This window comes from Hemibagrus wyckioides, linkage group LG28 (assembly GCF_019097595.1).
Source record: "Hemibagrus wyckioides isolate EC202008001 linkage group LG28, SWU_Hwy_1.0, whole genome shotgun sequence".
NCBI lineage: Eukaryota > Metazoa > Chordata > Actinopteri > Siluriformes > Bagridae > Hemibagrus > Hemibagrus wyckioides.
Genome location: NC_080737.1, coordinates 3,914,650 through 3,933,503, shown reverse-complemented (window position 1 = coordinate 3,933,503; position 18,854 = coordinate 3,914,650). Strand labels below are relative to the sequence as shown.

Sequence of the window (18,854 nt, the reverse complement as noted above, 5' to 3'; positions counted from 1 at the left end):
AACCCTGAGTAACACTGTTATTAGCCAGCTGCAGGGCTACCAACTGGGTACATGTAAACATGTAAACAACATACCTCTAAATAACAAAAGTGTTTTTATATATTTATGACATTTCATTGATTAAAGTTATTTAATTAGAACTACAAACTTACAAGCTGAAATGCAAACTGTTAAATTTGCTGCATTATTATTATCCCAATTCTTGCACTGAATGAAGGAAGGAGAGACGGCTGTCCAGTGGCCGTATGCAAACAACAGTGCCACCTGCTGGGCGGAATAGTTACTGTTCTGATCAACAGCTTGACACGTAAGTTTTAAAACTGGGTATAGTGGAATGAACGTGTAAAATAAGCGCCAACAGACAGGTGGCGTTATTGTACCAGTATGTCTTGTACTTTATTTGTGGTGTAAAATGTTTTCAGTCTTCATAAGATCAGGGGCTATTGACAGTAAATGAGGGGCTTAAGCCCCCAAAGCCCCACCCGCGCAATGCTTCCCAGGTATAGAACGATTCATAGACAAAAATAATTTCCTTCCTGCATTGACATGAATGCAAATATTTTTTATACTATACACTGTATCTGTATTTTAAATACTGTTTTTTTTATTTATTACATCAGTGATTGTCAGCAGTTACTCTATCATTGAGTACAATGTGTATGTTTCTTTCTTTCTTTATTTTTTATTTAAAGTGATAAATGGCATGGATCATGAGATGATGGGAAAGGGGCCCCCACACACTGTCGTTGCATATGGCCCAAGAATCAGGGCTACACCCCTGTCTGCATGTGATTTACTCTGATAAACCTCCACTAATCCAGACCAGATCCAAACCCCAGCTCCATCAGTAAATCACGATGTTTCTCTCGAAGAATTCGATAGAATTCAGCTTTTGCAGCTCGTCCTGCTGAGTTGAGATATTTGTACAATTCTCTCATTTTGTCTTGTGGTGTTGTCTCTGCATGGATCTTATTGTACATTTCACTAGTAAATTCCTTGCTTTTGATACAGTCTGCTATCTCCATTACTGAAGGAACGCTCTGAATGAGATCTGCTTTGTATTTATCCACAAAGTCAGCACCTAAAATACAAACAAATAAATTATTTTAAACATTAAACCCACTTTTTTGACAATCTACAAATTACACTTTCAGTGCATCAGGATTCATTCAGTGCTCACATTAACTGGATTATTTTTCCATAGAAATCAAATGTAAACCTTCCAGTGAGTAAAATGATTCAGAAAGCCTTACCAGGTGAATCTTTACTGGTTGTGGCTCTCTGTGTACCTGATGTGACAAGACAGACAAAGACAAAAAAACATTCATTCAAACTTGTTCATTTATCATCATTAACAACCTTTCACTAAATGTCTAGAGAATCATCTGAATAACTGCATGGAGCTAGTGCTGATAGATTTGCTTTGATGACCCTGGGCTACTCTCTATGTGGAATTTAGCAGGGTCTTCCCATGTTCATGTGGGTTTTTCCCCTTCCACTGTAAAGAACTTCCAGGTGTATTAACTTCACTATATTGCCCCTAGGTGTGTGCGTATACGTCCCTCTGGGGTAAATTCTCCCACTCTAGATCCAGTGTGACCCTGAGTAGGATAAAATGGCCCTAAAGATGGATGGATGGATAGATGGGTGGGTGGATGTATGAATGGATGGAAGAAGGGATGGTAGATGGATGGATGGATGAATGAATAGTTAGATGGATGGATGGATGGATCGATCAAAGGATGTACAAATGAATCACTAAATGAATATAAGGGCACACAGATACAGTACCAGCTGCTCCTAAAAGTTTGATTAGGAGAAAAGGGTCCTGATGGGTGAATACATGAATAAAAGAAAGACAGACTTAGTCCTGCCAATCCACTGATACCAGCTGCCCCTAAACTCATTTTAACATTTGTTTACCTGTAAGCATGATATCACGAGGCTTCCACACCACCAGGCTATTTTCATCCAAAAGACTTAATGTGACTTTTATAACCTCAGTATTAAGGAACACCTCAAATGTAGGGTGGTAGTTGGGTCCATAATCACACTCAAACATCTCATCCTGAGTAAACAGGTGATGGAGAGAATATTCCAGAAGTCAAGATACTTATTCAGAAATGGTGACAAAGAGCATTTTGTACAATGACATGAGCAGTTTTACGTTACCTGTATTTTTTACCAGGGGTCAGTATACATTTTGAGCTTGTTGTCATTTATCTGATGCTCTTGTGTCTCTTCTGCACCTTTAAGGCCAAGAAAACATAGTAGTTTTATTCTAAGAAATTTAACAAAATTATTCTACACCTTCAAATTTTGCTACAATACCATTTACCTTATTAGTGCACATATAAGGACAGGGTCAGGAATAAAGGTCACTTATATATAATGTTGAACATAATAAAGGTATATATTAAAGTCGATCACCTCTTTAACCGGGACATTCCCTGGCAACAGATGGATGTGAAGTTTACTCAGGCTTTTCTCAAAGAACAGCAGAACTTGGGCTCTGATGGGAAATGCTGGGAGCAGCAATGCTTTTAAGAGACCAAAAGGTGAGAGACGCTGAACTTCTAAGATGACATGTTTCTTTGTTACTTTTAGAGGCTGAAGCATTTCCACATTTCCTCCAGTCACATGAGCCACAGTCAATTTAACCACATCTGTACCTGCAACATATCAACAACCAGAACAAGGCACTTTAGATAGGAAAACATTTCCATTACATATTTATACTAATCAGGAAAACGTTTTTAGTATTTATTCTGTTTTTTTAATCAATAAAATAAAATAAAATAAATCAACTTACGGGTCTCACAGTGTGGAAGGTGCAGGCGACGGATTGAACCTTTATGGCACTCGATACTGTACAGAGGTCCTGCAGGCTCCATGTGGCGTAATCCATCCAAGACACTGCTGTCCCAGGACACTATTTTGTACATCACTCTGCCTTCCTCTTTCATATCAAACACAAGGTCTGAGAATTTACACTTAAACTGTCCAGCATGAAGGTGAAGAGACCTGAGGATCCACACAGGCCAATCAGGTGCTTGTTCAGTTCCTTTTCATCTCAAGACTAGACTACTGCAACTCAGTCCTGGCAGGTCTACTGACCTCTGCAAATGATCCAGAATGCAGCTGCATGAATGTTTTTTACTTTCTGTAGTTCTCTACCCCACTGCTACAATCCTGATTTCAAACATTGACTTCTGATAGCCTCCTACATCAGACTAGTGCTTGCCAACAATGGATGAGCGCCCACTTACCTAAAATCTCTTGTCACTGCCTGCACTGCACCAGGCTCTCTCTGGTCCTCTGAGTCACTGCTCCAATTTACCTGAACATCTGAGTCACTGGCAGGAAAAAGAAAGGTAAAGACCTCCATCTTACTGAAATACTTCAACTGGCACTTGTTTATTTAAAATACTACTACTACAACTACTACTAATAATAATGATGTATTTTTCTTGCTACACTTCCTCCCAGCAGACTTTAAGACTGATGAAATTCTAAGTCTGTGACCTACTGAAGCAGAATTGATGTTTTCAGTGATAGAGATTTTAGCACTTTTGTAAGTCGCCCTGGAAAAGTGCTTTTGCCAAATGCTTTAAATGTAAATTTAAGAACAGAAAAAACAGCTGCAAAACATTCCAACTATAAATTCAGAATTACGATTTCTTTATTTCTGCATTCAAACTACACTTTGGTTTGGTTGAAAACCTTTTTCTTCTTTCGGCTTTTCCCTTCAGGGGTCGCCACAGCGAATCATCTCTCTCCACTTATCCCTATCTTCTGCATCCTCTACACTTGCACCCACTAGCTTCATATCCTCACTGATTACATCCATATACCTCCTGTTTGGCCTTCCTCTTTGACCAGCGATTCGCATGGTTAAATTTGGTAATGTTTCACGCTGGGTGCCCTTCCTGACGCAACTGTCTCTATTTATCCGGGCTTGGACCCGTCACAGAACTCATTGTACTGTGATCCCCATGGCTAGATGGGTTTGGTTGAAAACCTACAAGGCCAAAAAGTGGCAGCTGACATTATAGGCAAAAGAAATAGCATAGCTAGATGAATTTTACACTTTCATATATTTTCTATATTTACACACATACACACAAGTGGATTCAAAAGTCAGTGCAGGGGAGAGTGTTGTTGTTCTTCTTGTTGTTGTTGTACTTTCAGGTGCTCCCTGTTTGGGGTCGTCACAGCGCATCACTTTAGTCTGCATGTTTTGATTTGGCACAGTTTTTTTTTACGCTGGAAGCCCTTCAGTAAAGGAGAAAATGTTGTTATTGTGGTTGTTGTTCTTTCGGGTGCTTCCTGTTTGGTCTCATCACAGTGGATCATTTCATTCCACATTTTTCGATTTGGCACAGTCCAGATGCCCTTCAGTACAGGGCAGAATGAGTGCAGTAAACAAAACAGGAGACCAGGTGTGTATTTTCATTGCTAGAGCACATTTTAATGATCAGTCAAACATTTGAAAACACTAGATTGTTATTTTCCAATATGACTACGGATTAAATTAGTTTCTAAGGAAAAGGTAAAAAGTGAATTTAATGCCCATTCATTTTTTAACTGGTATGCATTTTAATAAGGAGTTTTTACTTAAATTTACCTCTACGTTTTTGCTTTACTTTTTGTTTTTCAACAAACAAATAGTTTGGCCAGTATTTACTTAGACTTATAGTTATTACTTATGGGGTATTAAGCAGAGAAAATCCACCTACTGATGGTAAGATGGAATGAGTCTGGAGGCTGGAACCAGGGATTTTGGACATAGTGGCACTTTCATTTTTAATCTCTGTAACAAAGGACAATCATAGTATTTGTTGACTCTTGTGTGTAACTAATACTTCTGTAGATTTTGTTTATTTACACCCACTACAATGCATGTTAATGTCAAATACTTTATACTCCAGTCCTCACACTTTGGGAACCACTAAGCTGGACATTAGCCAAGCACCACTTAGTATTAAGCATGCAATTATACAGAAAGGTTACAGAGGATTACTAAAAAACAAGGTTGGATTCAACACCATAATAAACTGGCTGGGGACAGGAAACTCGAGAGGCTTATAATCAATATCACAAAAAGCTGTTGAAAACTTGCCTAAAAGCAGAACTCCTCAAATAAATGAAAATCAGCATTCGGTTGTGAAGTAAAAGCAACAGTTGTTTCTGTTGTGAAACAGGTTTGGTTTTGAACAAGACCTCGTAATTATAAGTTTTTAGATCTTACATTCCCCATGAACCTGGCTTATAGCCTGTACGGTACAAACTATTTAAAATGTTGTTTGTTAACCTACAAATCAATCTAGTTTGCTACGTTAAATTTCTTTGGATAAATGTAACATGTAGCTACAGGAAGTAAAAAAAAATGAAAGGAAATGTAGCTTAACTACGATTTTCACACTAAGCTTAACCAACACTGGGAGGGTTTTGAAATGGAAAAGAAAAGAAACAAAAAAATAAACTTTTCCCACCGTTAATGTGATATACAAAATTCAAGTGGAAAAAGAATTAAAAAAAATACTTTTATAAAGAATAAAAAGTACTTTACCCAGCTCACCAGACATGCCCAAGTCTGTGCCTCGGTGATGACGTCCTCCACCTCTTCTCTGTTCATTTTTTGCACTTACCCAAATATCAATGTCATTGTCATCAAAGTTTTGTGGTGACCATTTGTATATTTCAAGAGGACAGCCTTTGTTTTCTGCCACCATCTCCTCGATCTTCTCCAGCAGCTCTGTGACCTGAGAGACATCATCTCTCTCTTTATTATTAAAAACATGATATCTGTTTCCGCATTTCTCTACCAGCCACTGGAGAGCCTGTCCTTCACTCTCAATGTGTCTCTCTATGGTTGTGTCTCCCAGAGAGTCTCCAAAGGTGAACAGAACTATGGTGTGACTCCAGACTGTCAAGCCAAGAAGATCTACGTACCTGACCAACTCTTCTCTCACTTTTTCTGTAAATGTAAAGTCCAAACGCATGACCAGCAGTACAGCGTGTGGACCTGGAGGACACATGGACACACTGATCACAATCTCCTGTATAAGTGACTGCATCACAGCTTTATCTCTCTGCCATCCTGGAGCTTCAACCACAGTGACCTGCCTGTCTGTTACATATCCTTGTCTCTTCACACACTTTGCAGTTGGGTTGAACTCAAACTTATCATCACCCAGGATGGTGTTTCCTGATGAACTTTTCCCAGCATTTCTGTAGCCCAGCAGCACAATCCTCACTTCTGACAGATGGTGTATTACTGCAGGATAAAAATGCAGACTATAAGTTACCATTCTGGTCCTTGTAATAATTAGTAACTGTAATTATAATTAATAAAACATCAATGTACATTTCTAACATAGAAAAACACTAACAGCTACAATATATTCTTCATAAATGTATACCAAATAAACTGATTCATAAATCTAAGAGTGGCAGATTATATTGATTTTTAAAATTTTAGTTCTAACTAAAAAAATATGAATACATTAACAAAAAGACTTACACATGTGTTTTCTAAGGGCTTCCTTTCTCTTTGTCACCTTCATCCTCCTCTCTTTTGATCTCCCTTCCTCTGATTTCCACTCCTCCATATTGTTCTGTCCATTTCAAAATGGCTGCCTCTGTTCCCTGCCACCATCTCCTCAATCTTCTCCAGCAGCACTGTGACCTGAGTGTTATCATTTCTGTCTTTATTATTAAAAACATGATATCTGTTCCCGAATATCTCTACCAGCCACTGAAGAGCCTTTCCTTCACTCTCAATGTGTCTCTCTATGGTTGTGTCTCCCAGAGAGTCTCCAAAGGTGAAAAGAAGTATGGTGTGACTCCAGATTGCCGGGCCTAGAAGATCTATGCACCAGATTAATTCTTCTTTATATTTTTGTGTAAATTCAAAGTCCAAACGCATGACCAGCAGTACAGCGTGTGGACCTGGAGGACACATGGACATGCTGAGCTCAATCTCCTGTTTAAGTGACTGTACAGCTTTATCTCTCTGCCATCCTGGAGCTTCAACCACAGTGATCTTCCTCCCTGCTACTTCTCCCTGTCTCATAACACACTGAGCACTTCCTCGTAAGTCAAACTCCTCTCTGCCCAGGATGGTGTTTCCTGCTGAACTTTTCCCTGCAGCTCTACAGCCCAGGAGCACAATCCTGACTTCTGAGAGACGGTGCAGGTCACCTGCAGACAAACAAACAAACACACAAACAATAAAGCACAGGTGTTAGTATAAGGATTTTCTTGTGTCAGTGCAGGACTCCATACTAAACACCTGACATCTGTCTAGTGAAAACATCTGATATGACTAATTACAAATGAACCACAAACTAAAAACTCACCAGGACTGACTTTACTGCAGGCCATCGCTGACTACGTCTCTGTCTTTTGCACATCTGCAATAAAACAAACAAACCAACAAACAAACATTTGTTTTTCTTTCAATCACTGTTCATATTGGATCCCCACACACACACACACACAAAATCACTTGGTTTGCACATTATATTATTTCTTGTTTAATTTTATTTTACTACAGAGTTATGGTGTACAGAGGGTGTCACCAGGATAAACCTGAACAGTTTACGGAAGACAATATTAGACATGTCATGTCAAGGCTCAGAGTCTTAGACATGTCATGACGAGCTAAACCATTAAGATTACAAAACGGACTGAGGAAAACAAAACAGTAAACGAGTTCATCAAACAGGTATTTTAAACTCGATGTGAAAGATGTTAGAAAAACATGAAAATCCGGTCGAAATATAAGGAATTTACAGCCTAATCGGATTCGATTCAGAATCATTTTAGAGTAAAACGTAAACTTAAAAAAGCCATTAAACGTGTAATTCAGCCGGAGGAGAACACATCTGTACAGCTGGAAAGCAGATCATATAACATAAGAATTTCATTTCTGAACACAAGCTGAATTTGTTAGAAAATTTGCAGAAATGATGGACAACTGATTCCTACCTGACTCTGTTTCCACTGAGAAAGTGAGAGATTTCTCCGGTTTACTTTCTGTGTTAGAGAGTATCCTGCAGGATATGGAGGGGAACCAGTGACATATCTCTGGCTCAGTCTGGAAAAATGGAAAAGGGGAAGAAAACAATCCGTTTTTGTGTGAATCAGAACCAACGGGTTAGTTCTGTACCGTTCAGGTGAATGGAAAAGTTGCAGGTAAAAATGTTCCGGAGAATTCAGCAACCCGTTTTTTCCACGCGCAAGTGCGCATGTGCGAAATCAGGTCGGTTATCGGTTTAATAAACGCAGGTAAGTTTTAGGGGCGTGGCTTTTACACACTACCGCGAGCGGCCGCTTCATGTCCACAACTAAAGCATTGAAACCTTTATATAAATGTTTTATTTTATATCATACTTTTAAATAAAGAAATGTTTATTAGATTGTTTCTTTCTTTATTTTAGGTAAAGATGATTCATTTCACAAACCAAGTCACTGACAATATTTTAAGTATTATTATTCTTATAACATTTTACCTTTTATATTTTTATGCTACTGCTGAAATAAAATTTCCATCTAAACCCCCTTATATCAGTTCACAGTGAGCTACTCTATGCTGACAGTAAAGACTGAAACTGAAATTTCTCTCTTAAGTAAATCTTAATTAAAAACCTGATTATGGAAATTATCCAAAGCTCAAAACAATCTCCATCATCAGTTCCTGTAGGATAACCTTCTCCTGTAAACATTCTTGGTGTAATTTCCAAGTCTTATTTCATTGTCTTCAGTGCAAAATTTAATCAATTTTCCAAATATTTTTCTTCCAGACAAAAATGTCACTCATGTTTATTCTGTTGATAAGTTCAGACGTCAATAAATGGGTTAATGTATTAATACAAAAACACATCAAAACTAATACAGGGTTATATAAGGACTACATTATTGTATTATATTCATGCATTAATAATTTTCCAGAATGTACAAGTATTCTTTTTTTAATCACATATTGTATTTAAATTCAAGTAGATTATTCTCTGAATCTATTATTCTATTGTAGTAGAGATGAATTAGAAGAATAAAGGGTTGTTGATGGGGTGGAACAAACTTTCTAGGAAAATAAATAAAGACAAATAAATAAATGAAATAATAAGTCCTGTATACATCTCTATGTTTAACTTGTTTATTTCCATTTTTTACAGATTAGTTACAAGAATAATTGATTCTCATTGACATCTCATTGCTGGGTGTCAGTGATGATCCTCTCTCTCTTCCAGAGCCTTGAAGATCTAAAGAAGATGCGATGCACGGATCGTACACATGCCTTTCAGATTTTTCATCCCTGCTTCAACTAGCTATGTGCAGGCGCGTTGTGAGTGGGGGGTAAAGGGTGACTGAGTACATAGGGCCCTGGCATGTGAGGTGCCTTGACCGCCCTGCCCTCGAAGATCCTGAAACATTATTATTATTGATGTGAAATTGAGTGTATACTGTGCCTGTTGGTGCATGCAATATTCTGATCCTCGCTGTGCTTCGGCACACACACACCTCTGTGTCGACCCCTCCTCATAAGAACTGTGTGCATGCAAGTTTGGCAGACTGAATTGGTTGTTTAGGAACGATACCAAATGCTAATTGGCTGAGATTGAGGAAGAGCTAGAGCGAGGACTCAGTGGAAAAGAGCGAGTGGTCAATTGTAGAGTTTTTTCAAGTTGAGACCAACGCGACGTGCACAATGTCCAAGCAAAAAAAGATCAGCAAGAGAGGAGAGGAAAAGAAAACAAAATGAACGCAACATAATTTGATTAGGGTTGGTGCTTAACTCTACAGAACAACGGCTCTCCAGGACCGAGGCTGCCTACCCCAGATATAGAACAATTCATACACAAAAATAAATCTTTGCTGCATTAACATGACTGCAAATATTTTTTTATACAATAGACAGTATTTGTATTTTTAATACTGTTCTGTACTTTTCAATTTTACGTTAGTGAATCCCAGCATTTACTTTATCAGTCAGTGAAATGTGTACTTTTCTGTTGTTACTTTAAAAAAAGTGAATGGATCATGAGATGATGGGAAAGGGGCTCCCACACACTGTCTTTGCATAGGGCCCAAGAATCAGTCTACACCCCTGTCTGCCTGTGATTTACTCTGTTAAACCTCCACTAATCCAGACCCGATCCCGACTCCAGCTCTGTGACTAATCCAAAATGTTTTTGTTGAAGAATCTGATAGAATTTAGCTTTTGCAGCTCGTCCTGCTGAGTTGAGATAATTGTAGAATTCTCTCATTTGGTCTTGTGTTGTTGCCTCTGCATGGATCTTATTGTACATTTCACTAGTAAGTCCCATGTCTCTAAAATGGTCTACTATCTCCATTACTGAAGGAACTTTCTGAATGAGTTCTGCTGTGTATTTATCCACAAAATCAGCACCTAAAATACAGACACATTATTTTAAACATTAAACACACTTCTTTGACAGTCTACCAATTACACTTTCAATGCATCAGAATCTATCCAGTGCTATTCAGTGGTCAGTTCTTATTCAATTATTTTTCCATAGAAATCTAATGTAAACCTTCCAGTGAGTAAAATGATTCAGAAAGCCCTACCAGGTGAATGTTTACTGGTTGCGGCTCTCTGTGTACCTGATGTGACAAGACAGAAATCATTAACATGCACCCAGAGCTACAGTTCCTGAAAAAAACATTCATTCAAACTCGTTCATTTATCATCGTTAAGCAGTCATATACAACCTTTCACTAAATGTCTAGAGAATCATCTGTATAAGTGCATGGAGCTAGTGTAATGGAGCCTCCTTGTTAGTGCACCTGCCTCCCACACCGGAGACCTGGGTTCAAGACCTGCTCGGAGTGGTTGTAAGTAAGACCCAGGGATGTTAAACTAGTGCTGTTAGCTTTGCTTTGCTCACCCTGAGCTTGAGTTACTGTCCGTGTGGGATTTAGCATGTTCTTCCCATGTTCATGTGCACTGTAAACCTGGACAGTACTACTTACTTATCAACATTATAACATTATAAAAACCTGCTATTCAGTTAACACAGCAAAAAACTTATGAGTTACGCTAAGAAGTAATGAGGTTTTCATTTAGGCTGACTTTATGTTTTTGAGTACACTTTGACAGACTCTTTGACAGATAATTTATGAGTATTTAAAAGACACGCAGCTTCTGACGTCATCAACGTCTTAGTGGGCTTTATGGACCAAGATGACTGCCATGTAATGAGGAGAGGAATTTTTGTGTGAAACTGGTAAGTTAATTAATAATCTTTTTAGTTATTAAACAAATATTTGGCTTTAGCAGTCAGTGTTCAACATTCGTTCTAATGGAATTCTGTTCTTTTTTATTTTTTATTAATATTATTATTATTATTATTTTTTTACCGTTAACAATTAACTGAGAGTTAGACGTTAGCTTAAGTCAGGTATTGTCTACCTGTTGCCAGCTAATTACATTAAGGTAACTTGGGGCTAATTTATTAAACTGCGCACAGCATGTAGGTATCGTTAGCTTGCAGTTCGCATAATTTATAGTTTAATTAATAATAAACAGGCATGTCTGGGTGTTGGGCAAAGTATGTTGGGGTCATAGAATTATCTCTAATTTGAAAAATACAGGCTAGCATACTTTCCTGATATTCGTCAGGTTGGTTTGCGGACTCCAAAAAAAGGTATATAAACTGAATAAACTAAACCTGTTCAGACTTGGCATAAAAAAGAACTTTGTCTAAAGCATGAAGAGAAAAAAGAAAAAAGAAAAATCTTTATTTCATACTTCAGGAAATAACTTTATCATTACCTTCTTAATCGAGATAACGTTAACGTGTGCAAGTTGTCCTTATGAATTTTTTAAAGGAGTGTAAGGTTAGGTAATATTTTAGTCGTTTCAGATCTACTTCTGTAACCTGAAAGTAGGTAATGTACAAGGTAAGTTACTCATGAGCAACTTAGCTTAGCATTGGGTTTAGATAGTTCCTAAATTAACTAATAATAAACGAGCATATCTGAGTCCTTATGGGTCATTTGGTAAATTAAAATGCTAATTGGATGTTGGAAAGAGCAATCTTCGAATAAAGAGATTTTTAAACAAAAGGGCTTCCGATTTCAAACTGACTCCTCCAAGTAGAGACTTGCCAACGGTGTTGATAATAACGGTGTTGTTGGTTCTGCCAACCAGTATGTTCAACAAGATGTTGGAAAAATCTTGCACACTGATGTTGGATTGTTATTTATGTTGTTCGTATTAACCTGAATAAATAATTCCAACCAATTACCTACTTTCAAGAATTGCTTGCATTAAAGTTAACATTATTATTATTAAAGATGGCATTATTATTAAAAATAATAATGATGTATAAATACTATATATAAGTTAAGATAACTTCAAATGAAAAAGAAATGAGTTACCTGAAAAATATTTTTAAATTAAAATTTACTTTAAAAAAATATCACATGTACTTACATTTTTTAGGCAATCAGTTAAGCCAAAAATTTTGAGTACTTTAAACTTGTTTGGTTTTACAGTGTCTTTTTCCCCTTCCACTGTAAAAAAAACCTCCAGGTGTATTAATGTAACGATGCTTGCAGAACCAGAGCGCCAGAGGGAGCCATCACCCGAATATTGACAACTCACTTCCTGTCTTACTCGGGTATTTAAGCAGCACGCTGCCTGTTGTTCCCTGTGAAGTATTGTTCTCTCTAGTGGATTCCGTACCAAGCCTTGTTTATTGTCCTGATTGCCTGCTACGTGTATGATCTTTGCCTGTTACTGTTTTTCTACGAGTCTCGGTTTTGCGGTTTTGGTTTCTGTTCGCTAGTTATTGATTTTCGGGTTTTTGACCCTTTCACTTAGCCATATCGATTTCGATTCTTGCCTGCCGTTTTTGTGAATAAAGATCTGCATATGGATTCTACTACGCCTGCCTCGAGTGCGTCCTTACAATTAACTTCACTAAATTGCCCCTAGATGTGTGTGTGTCCCTGAGCTAAATTCTCCCACTCTGGATGCAGTGTGACCCTGATTAGAATAGCATTCTAAAGATGGATGGATGGATGGATGGATGGATGGAGGGGTAGATAAAGGAATGGATGGATGGATGGATGGATTGGTGGGTGTGTGAATGGATGGGTGGGTGGATGGCTGCATGAATGGATGGAAAGATGTACAGATGCATGACTAAATGAATATAACAACACTTATACCACTTTTTAATCTCACTTCAACATTTGTTTACCTGTGAGCTTGACATCACGAGGCTTCCACACCACCAGGCCATTTTCATCGAAAAGACTTAATGTGACTTTTCTAACCCCAGTATTTAGGAACACCTCAAATGTAGGGTGGTAGTTGGGTCCATAATCACGCTCAAACTTCTCATCCTGAGTAAACAGGTGATGGAGAGAATATTCCACATGCTGCTTCACACATAATGACAATAAGACTTTTGTACAATGACATGAGTACTTTTACGTCACCTCTGGTTGGGAATCATATTCACGATCATTATTTCTACAGCACGGCCTGTATTTTTTACCAGGGGTCAGCTCACATTTGGAGCTTGTTGTAATGTATCTGATGTTCTCATGTCTCTTCTGCACCTTTAAGGCCAAGAAATCATAGTAGTTTATTTTAGGAAATTTAACTTTTTTTATTTTTTTATTTTAAATTTTTATTCTAAAACTTTAAAAATTTGCAAATGTGTCTAACAATATATGTATACTTTTCAGTACACATAAGGACAGTGTCAGGAATAACGATCCCTAACATTTAATGCTAACGTAATAAAGGTACATATGAAAGCCCATACCTCTTCAACCGGGACATTCCCTGGCAACAGATGGATGTGAAGTTTCCTCAGGCTTTTCTCAAAGAACAGCAGAACTTGGGCTCTGATGGGATATGCTGGCCATAGCAATGCTTTTAAGAGACCAAAAGGTGAGAGATTCTGAACTTCTATGATCACGTGTGTGTTTGTTATTTTTAGAGGCTGAAGCATCTCCACATTTCCACCAGTCACATGAGCCACAGTCAATTTAACCACATCTGTACCTGCAACATATCAACAACCAGAACAAGGCTTTACGAAAAGACGAAAAAACACAGATTTTAATCGCACAATGGCTAGTAAATTGGATTGCTGTATATCAATTATGACATTATTATATTTTTATACTGATCAGGAAAATGTTTCTAGTTTAATTTAATTTAATTTAATTTAATTTAATTTAATTTAATTTAATTTAATTTAATTTAATTTAATTTAATTTAATCAACTCACGAGTCTCACAGTGTGGAAGGTGCAGGCGATGGATTGATCCTTTGCTGCACTCAATACTGTACAGAGGTCCTGCAGGCTCCATGTGGCCTAATCCCTTCAACACATGGCTGTCCCAGGGCACAGTCTGGTACATCACTCTGCCTTCCCCTTTCATATCAAACACAAGGTCTGAGAATTTACACTTAAACTGTCCAGCATGAAGGTAAAGAGTCCTGAGGAACAAAATCAGAAAATCAGAAGGATTCCATTTTTTTTTCACACAGGCCAATCAGGTGCTTGTTCAGTTCCTTTTCAACTCAATCCCACTTCTGAGCACCATCTGATCTCTGCAAATGATCCAGAATGCAGCTGCATGAATGTTTTCAACTGTCTGAAGTTCTCCCACACCACCCCACTGCTGCAATCCTGACAAACACTGACTTCTGATAGCCTCCTACATCAGATTTAAAACACTGATGCTTGCCTACAAAGCCAACAATGGATGAGCGCCCACTTACCTAAAATCTCTTGTCACTGCCTGCACTGCACCAGGCTCTCTCTGGACCGCTGCGTCACTGCTTTCATAAACACCGGAGTCCCTGGCAGGAAAAAGACAGGTAAATACCTCCATCTTCCTGAAATTCTTAAAATGCCACTTGTTTATTTAAAATACTACTACTACTACTACTATTACTATATAATAATATTTTTCTCAGTGAAGCACTATTGATGTATTCTGTGATCGAGATTTTAAAGCACTTGTGTAAGTCTCCCTTGAAAAGGGCTTTTGCCAAATGCTTTACATGTAAATGTAAGAACAGAAAACTCCAGCTATAATTCAGAATTAAGTTTTGTGCATTTCTGCTTTCAAATTACACCTTGGTTTGGTTGAAAAACTAAAAAGTGGCAGCTGACATAATAGACAAAAGAAATACCATAGCTGGATGAATTTCATATATTTACACACATGGACAAAAGTGGATTTACCAGCAGTCTGGGTATTTATCCCAAGAGCCTTCATCAGAAACAGAAGTCAGTACAGGGGAGAATGTTATTGTTATTGTACTTTCAGGTGCTCCCTGTTTGGGGTCGTCACAGCAGATCATTTCGGTCTTCATTTTTTTATTTGGCACAGTATCCTTTTTATGCCGGAAGCCCTTCATTAAATGAGAAAATGTTATTGTGGTTGTTGTTCTTTCGGGCGCTTCCTGTTTGGTCTTGTCACAGAAGATCATTTTAGTCTGCATGTTTTGATTTGGGACAGGCCAGATGCTTTTCAGTACAGGGGAGAATGAGTGCAGTAAACAAAACAGGAGACCATGCATTTTTATAAGGAGTTTTTAGTTAAATGTACCTGTAAGTTTTTGCTTTACTTTTTGTTTTTCAACAAACAAATAGTTTAGCCTGTAGTTAATTGAACTTATAGCTATTACTTATTAGTCTCACTGTAATCAATGAAATTGGGTTCTGTGTGTAAAGAATAAATAAAACACATTCATTCATTAATTGATTTGTTCATCTTGAAGAATGCTGGGTGTAAAGATAGAGTGTGAATTGAAAGTCAGTCGGTCACAAAGCACCATGCACACACTCCATACATGCTTAACTGTTCACAGTTAAGCGGAATTAAGCAGAGATAATCCACCTACTGTTGGTATGGGAGTCTGATGGCTGGAACCAGGGATACTGGACATAGCAGAATTCCTAATCATGCCTAAAAACACTCATACAACAACAACATCAAGTTATTTTCAGAGAGAATTCTTTCTTCTTCTTTACCAAAGAGTACAGAAGCTGTGGCAATTCTGGAACTCCAGAAGCATTCTGGCCGTAGTCTAATAAAACGTACAGTGATTTTTTTATATTAATGTAAACACTTCATTTATAATCACTGTAACAAAACACAATCATAGTATTATGAGTCTAAGTCATAGTATAAGGTTACAGAGGATTACTAAAAAACAAAGTTGCATTCAACACCATAATAAAAAGTAAATGTAGATGGTGGCAGGTGACAGGACATGGGACTGGCTGGGGACAGGAAACTCGGGAGACTTATAATCAATTTCAGGAAAAGCTGTTGAAAACTTGCCTAAAAGCAGAACTCCTCAAATAAATGAAAATCAGCATTCGGTTGTGAAGTAAAAGCAACAGTTGTTTCTGTTGTGAAACAGGTTTGGTTTTGAACAAGACCTCGTAATTATAAGTTTTTAGATTTTACATTCCCCATGAACCTGGCTTATAGCCTGTACGGTACAAACTATTTAAAATGTTGTTTGTTAACCTACAAATCAATCTAGTTTCAAACTTCTTTGGATAAATGTAACATGTAGCTACAGGAAGTAAAAAAAAAATACAAGGAAATGTAGCTTAACTACGACTTTCACACTAAGCTTAACCAACACTGGGAGGGTTTTGAAATGGAATAGAAAAGAAACAAAATAAAAATAAAGTAAAAAATCACCTTTAATGTGATATACAATATTCAAGTGGAAAAATAATTAAAAAAAATACTTTTATAAAGAATAAAAAGTACTTTACCCAGCTCACCAGACATGCCCAAGTCTGTGCCTCAGTGATGACGTCCTCCACCTCTTCTCTGTTCATTTGCACTTCTCCACCTATAAATGTCATCATCATCAAGGTCATAATCTTGAAGAGGACAGCCTTTGTTTTCTGCCACCATCTCCTCGATCTTCTCCAGCAGCTCTGTGACCTGAGAGACATCATGTCTCTTTTTATTATTAAAAACATGATATCTGTTTCCGCATTTCTCTACCAGCCACTGGAGAGCCTGTCCTTCACTCTCAATGTGTCTCTCTATGGTTGTGTCTCCCAGAGAGTCTCCAAAGGTGAACAGAACTATGCTGTGACTCCAGACTGTCATGCTGGGAAGATCTATGTACCTGACTAACCTTTCTCTCTCGTTTTCTGCAAATGTAAAGTCCAAACGAATGACCAGCAGTACAGCGTGTGGACCTGGAGGACACATGGACATGCTGTGATGAAAGTCGTTGTTCCTTGTCAACCAAATTTGATTTCTCCACCATCCTGGAGCTTCAACCACAGTGATCTTCCTCCCTGCTACTTCTCCCTGTCTCATAACACACTGAAAACATTCTTGTAAGTCAAACTCCTCTCTGCCCAGGATGGTGTTTCCTGCTGAACTTTTCCCTGCACCTCTACAGCCCAGGAGCACAATCCTGACTTCTGAGAGACGGTGCATGTCACCTGCAGACAAACAAACAAACACACAAACAATAAAGTATAGTATCTGAATTTTTAATTCATAAAATGACTCCTGGTATTAGTATAAGGATTTTCTTGTGTCAGTGCAGGACTCCATGCTAAACACCTGACATCTGTCTAGTGAAAACATCTGATATAACTAATTACAAATGAACCACAAACTAAAAGGTCCGTGTACTTTTTGGTATTTGAAGTTTCTTTTTATAAACAGAAACAAAAAAACGAAAATGAAATGGTTTTTTTTAATTATGTGATGAAAATGTCAGACACCTTTTTAAAATTAGACTTGATTTTCTTTCCTCATTTATACTAGAAAAGAAACGGAAAAACATCTGCATTTTCTTTGTCTAAAACCGGCCGTATATTTTAGGGACCGTCGACAAATTTCTGTACAACTGAAATGTGGTATCGTTATTTACCTGGCTACGTGCCCCAGTTATTCTAATTTCTTCTTAAATATACATATGCCATGCGTCATTGCATGCTGCTTTTGTTAAATTATTAATAATAATTTAATTAATAGATACAGTAGTATGAATTGTGCATGATGTGAATTAATTTGTAATTATTATTTTTTTAATTAAAAAAAAAATCAGTATTCCTTCAATAGCTTCTAGATCATGTGACCCTGTAATCTACTTGGAAACCCCCACAAGGTACACTGCTGTTATACCAAAATCTTTTTTAATAAATAATTTTTATTAAACTATATATTTTCTAAACTATATATTAAACTATATATTTTTTATATATTTTTATATTAAACTATATATTTTCATCACACAATTAAAAAAAAAAAAATATTTTCTGTTTATAAAAAGAAACTTCAAATACCAAAAAGTACACGGACCCTAAAAACTCACCAGGACTGTCATTACTGCAGGCCATCGCTGACTACGTCTCTGTCTGTTTCACATCTGCAATAAAACAAACAAACCAACAAACAAACATTTGTTTTTCGTTCAATCACTGTTCATATTGGATTCCCCCCAAAAAATCACTTGATATGTACATTATGTTTATTTTACTACAGAGAAATGCTGTACAGAGAGGGACACCAGGATAAACCAGAACAGTTTCAGAAGACAATCTTAGACATGTCATGTGGAGGCTCAGAGTCTTAGACATGTCATGTGGAGGCTCAGAGTCTTAGACATGTCATGTGGAGGCTCAGAGTCTTAGACATGTCATGTGGAGGCTCAGAGCCTTACAGATGTCATGTCGAGCTAAACCATTAAGATTACAAAGCAAAGTGAAATGAGCAAAACAGGAAACAGGATTTCCTCAAACTGGTAGGTTAAACTAGATGTGAAAGATGTTAAAACATGACATTTCTATCAAAAT

The 18,854-nt window shown here is 37.5% G+C and overlaps 3 protein-coding genes across 7 annotated transcripts in view; all 3 read right to left on the bottom strand.

Annotated features, from left to right (window-relative positions):
• Positions 1 to 6,765, bottom strand: part of LOC131348667 (uncharacterized) — a 36,234-nt gene extending 29,469 nt beyond the window's left edge. The window contains exons 1-9 of the mRNA XM_058383799.1: positions 6,527 to 6,765; positions 5,573 to 6,280; positions 4,708 to 4,813; positions 3,270 to 3,356; positions 2,813 to 3,024; positions 2,431 to 2,672; positions 1,924 to 2,068; positions 1,254 to 1,289; positions 824 to 1,081 (exon numbers count right to left, since the gene is read on the bottom strand). Coding sequence (XP_058239782.1) covers positions 824 to 1,081; positions 1,254 to 1,289; positions 1,924 to 2,068; positions 2,431 to 2,672; positions 2,813 to 3,024; positions 3,270 to 3,356; positions 4,708 to 4,813; positions 5,573 to 6,280; positions 6,527 to 6,614 — 1,882 coding nt within the window. The 5' untranslated portion in view covers positions 6,615 to 6,765. The remainder of the gene's footprint in view (positions 1 to 823; positions 1,082 to 1,253; positions 1,290 to 1,923; positions 2,069 to 2,430; positions 2,673 to 2,812; positions 3,025 to 3,269; positions 3,357 to 4,707; positions 4,814 to 5,572; positions 6,281 to 6,526) is intronic.
• On the bottom strand, positions 1,932 to 4,717 carry LOC131348301 (NACHT, LRR and PYD domains-containing protein 1a-like). Its single transcript, XM_058383122.1, has 6 exons — positions 4,122 to 4,717; positions 3,270 to 3,356; positions 2,813 to 3,024; positions 2,431 to 2,672; positions 2,173 to 2,249; positions 1,932 to 2,068 (listed from the first exon to the last, which is right to left on the bottom strand). Exons 1-5 carry the CDS (start codon positions 4,235 to 4,237, stop codon positions 2,220 to 2,222), a joined length of 687 nt encoding a protein of 228 aa, XP_058239105.1. The 5' UTR covers positions 4,238 to 4,717; the 3' UTR covers positions 1,932 to 2,068; positions 2,173 to 2,219.
• A 1,230-nt stretch (positions 6,766 to 7,995) lies between the features above and the next one.
• On the bottom strand, positions 7,996 to 17,316 carry LOC131348275 (NACHT, LRR and PYD domains-containing protein 1b allele 2-like). Of its 5 annotated transcripts, none has more exons than XM_058383076.1 (11): positions 17,177 to 17,316; positions 16,803 to 16,977; positions 15,911 to 15,975; positions 15,249 to 15,418; positions 14,780 to 14,860; positions 14,283 to 14,494; positions 13,812 to 14,053; positions 13,480 to 13,602; positions 13,239 to 13,383; positions 10,597 to 10,632; positions 9,136 to 10,417 (listed from the first exon to the last, which is right to left on the bottom strand). In XM_058383076.1, exons 2-11 carry the CDS (start codon positions 16,816 to 16,818, stop codon positions 10,149 to 10,151), a joined length of 1,359 nt encoding a protein of 452 aa, XP_058239059.1. In that variant the 5' UTR covers positions 16,819 to 16,977; positions 17,177 to 17,316; the 3' UTR covers positions 9,136 to 10,148. The 5 variants fall into 5 exon arrangements, with proteins under 5 accessions (XP_058239061.1, XP_058239059.1, XP_058239060.1 ...); XM_058383077.1 differs by having other exon boundaries at positions 16,812 to 16,977; XM_058383075.1 differs by lacking the exons at positions 15,911 to 15,975; positions 16,803 to 16,977; positions 17,177 to 17,316 and having other exon boundaries at positions 14,292 to 14,494; positions 15,249 to 15,903.
• Positions 17,317 to 18,854: the final 1,538 nt, after the last annotated feature.

Excerpts from the sequence above, each read along its gene's own strand:
- LOC131348275 (XM_058383074.1), bottom strand. The coding sequence starts at position 15,586 with ATGCATGGTCTCCTGTTTTGTTTACTGCACTCATTCTCCCCTGTACTG. Across the intron at positions 14,861-15,248 it reads GATAAATACCCAGACTGCTG|GGACTCCGGTGTTTATGAAA; the intron begins GTAAATCCACTT and ends TTTTCCTGCCAG. Across the intron at positions 14,495-14,779 it reads GCAGTGACAAGAGATTTTAG|GACTCTTTACCTTCATGCTG; the intron begins GTAAGTGGGCGC and ends TTTGTTCCTCAG.
- LOC131348301 (XM_058383122.1), bottom strand. The coding sequence starts at position 4,237 with ATGCAGACTAAAGTGATGCGCTGTGACGACCCCAAACAGGGAGCACCT. Across the intron at positions 3,357-4,121 it reads ACTTTTGAATCCACTTGTGT|TGACTCAGATGTTCAGGTAA; the intron begins GTATGTGTGTAA and ends TTTTCCTGCCAG. Across the intron at positions 2,673-2,812 it reads CCTTCCACACTGTGAGACCC|GTACAGATGTGGTTAAATTG; the intron begins GTAAGTTGATTT and ends GATATGTTGCAG.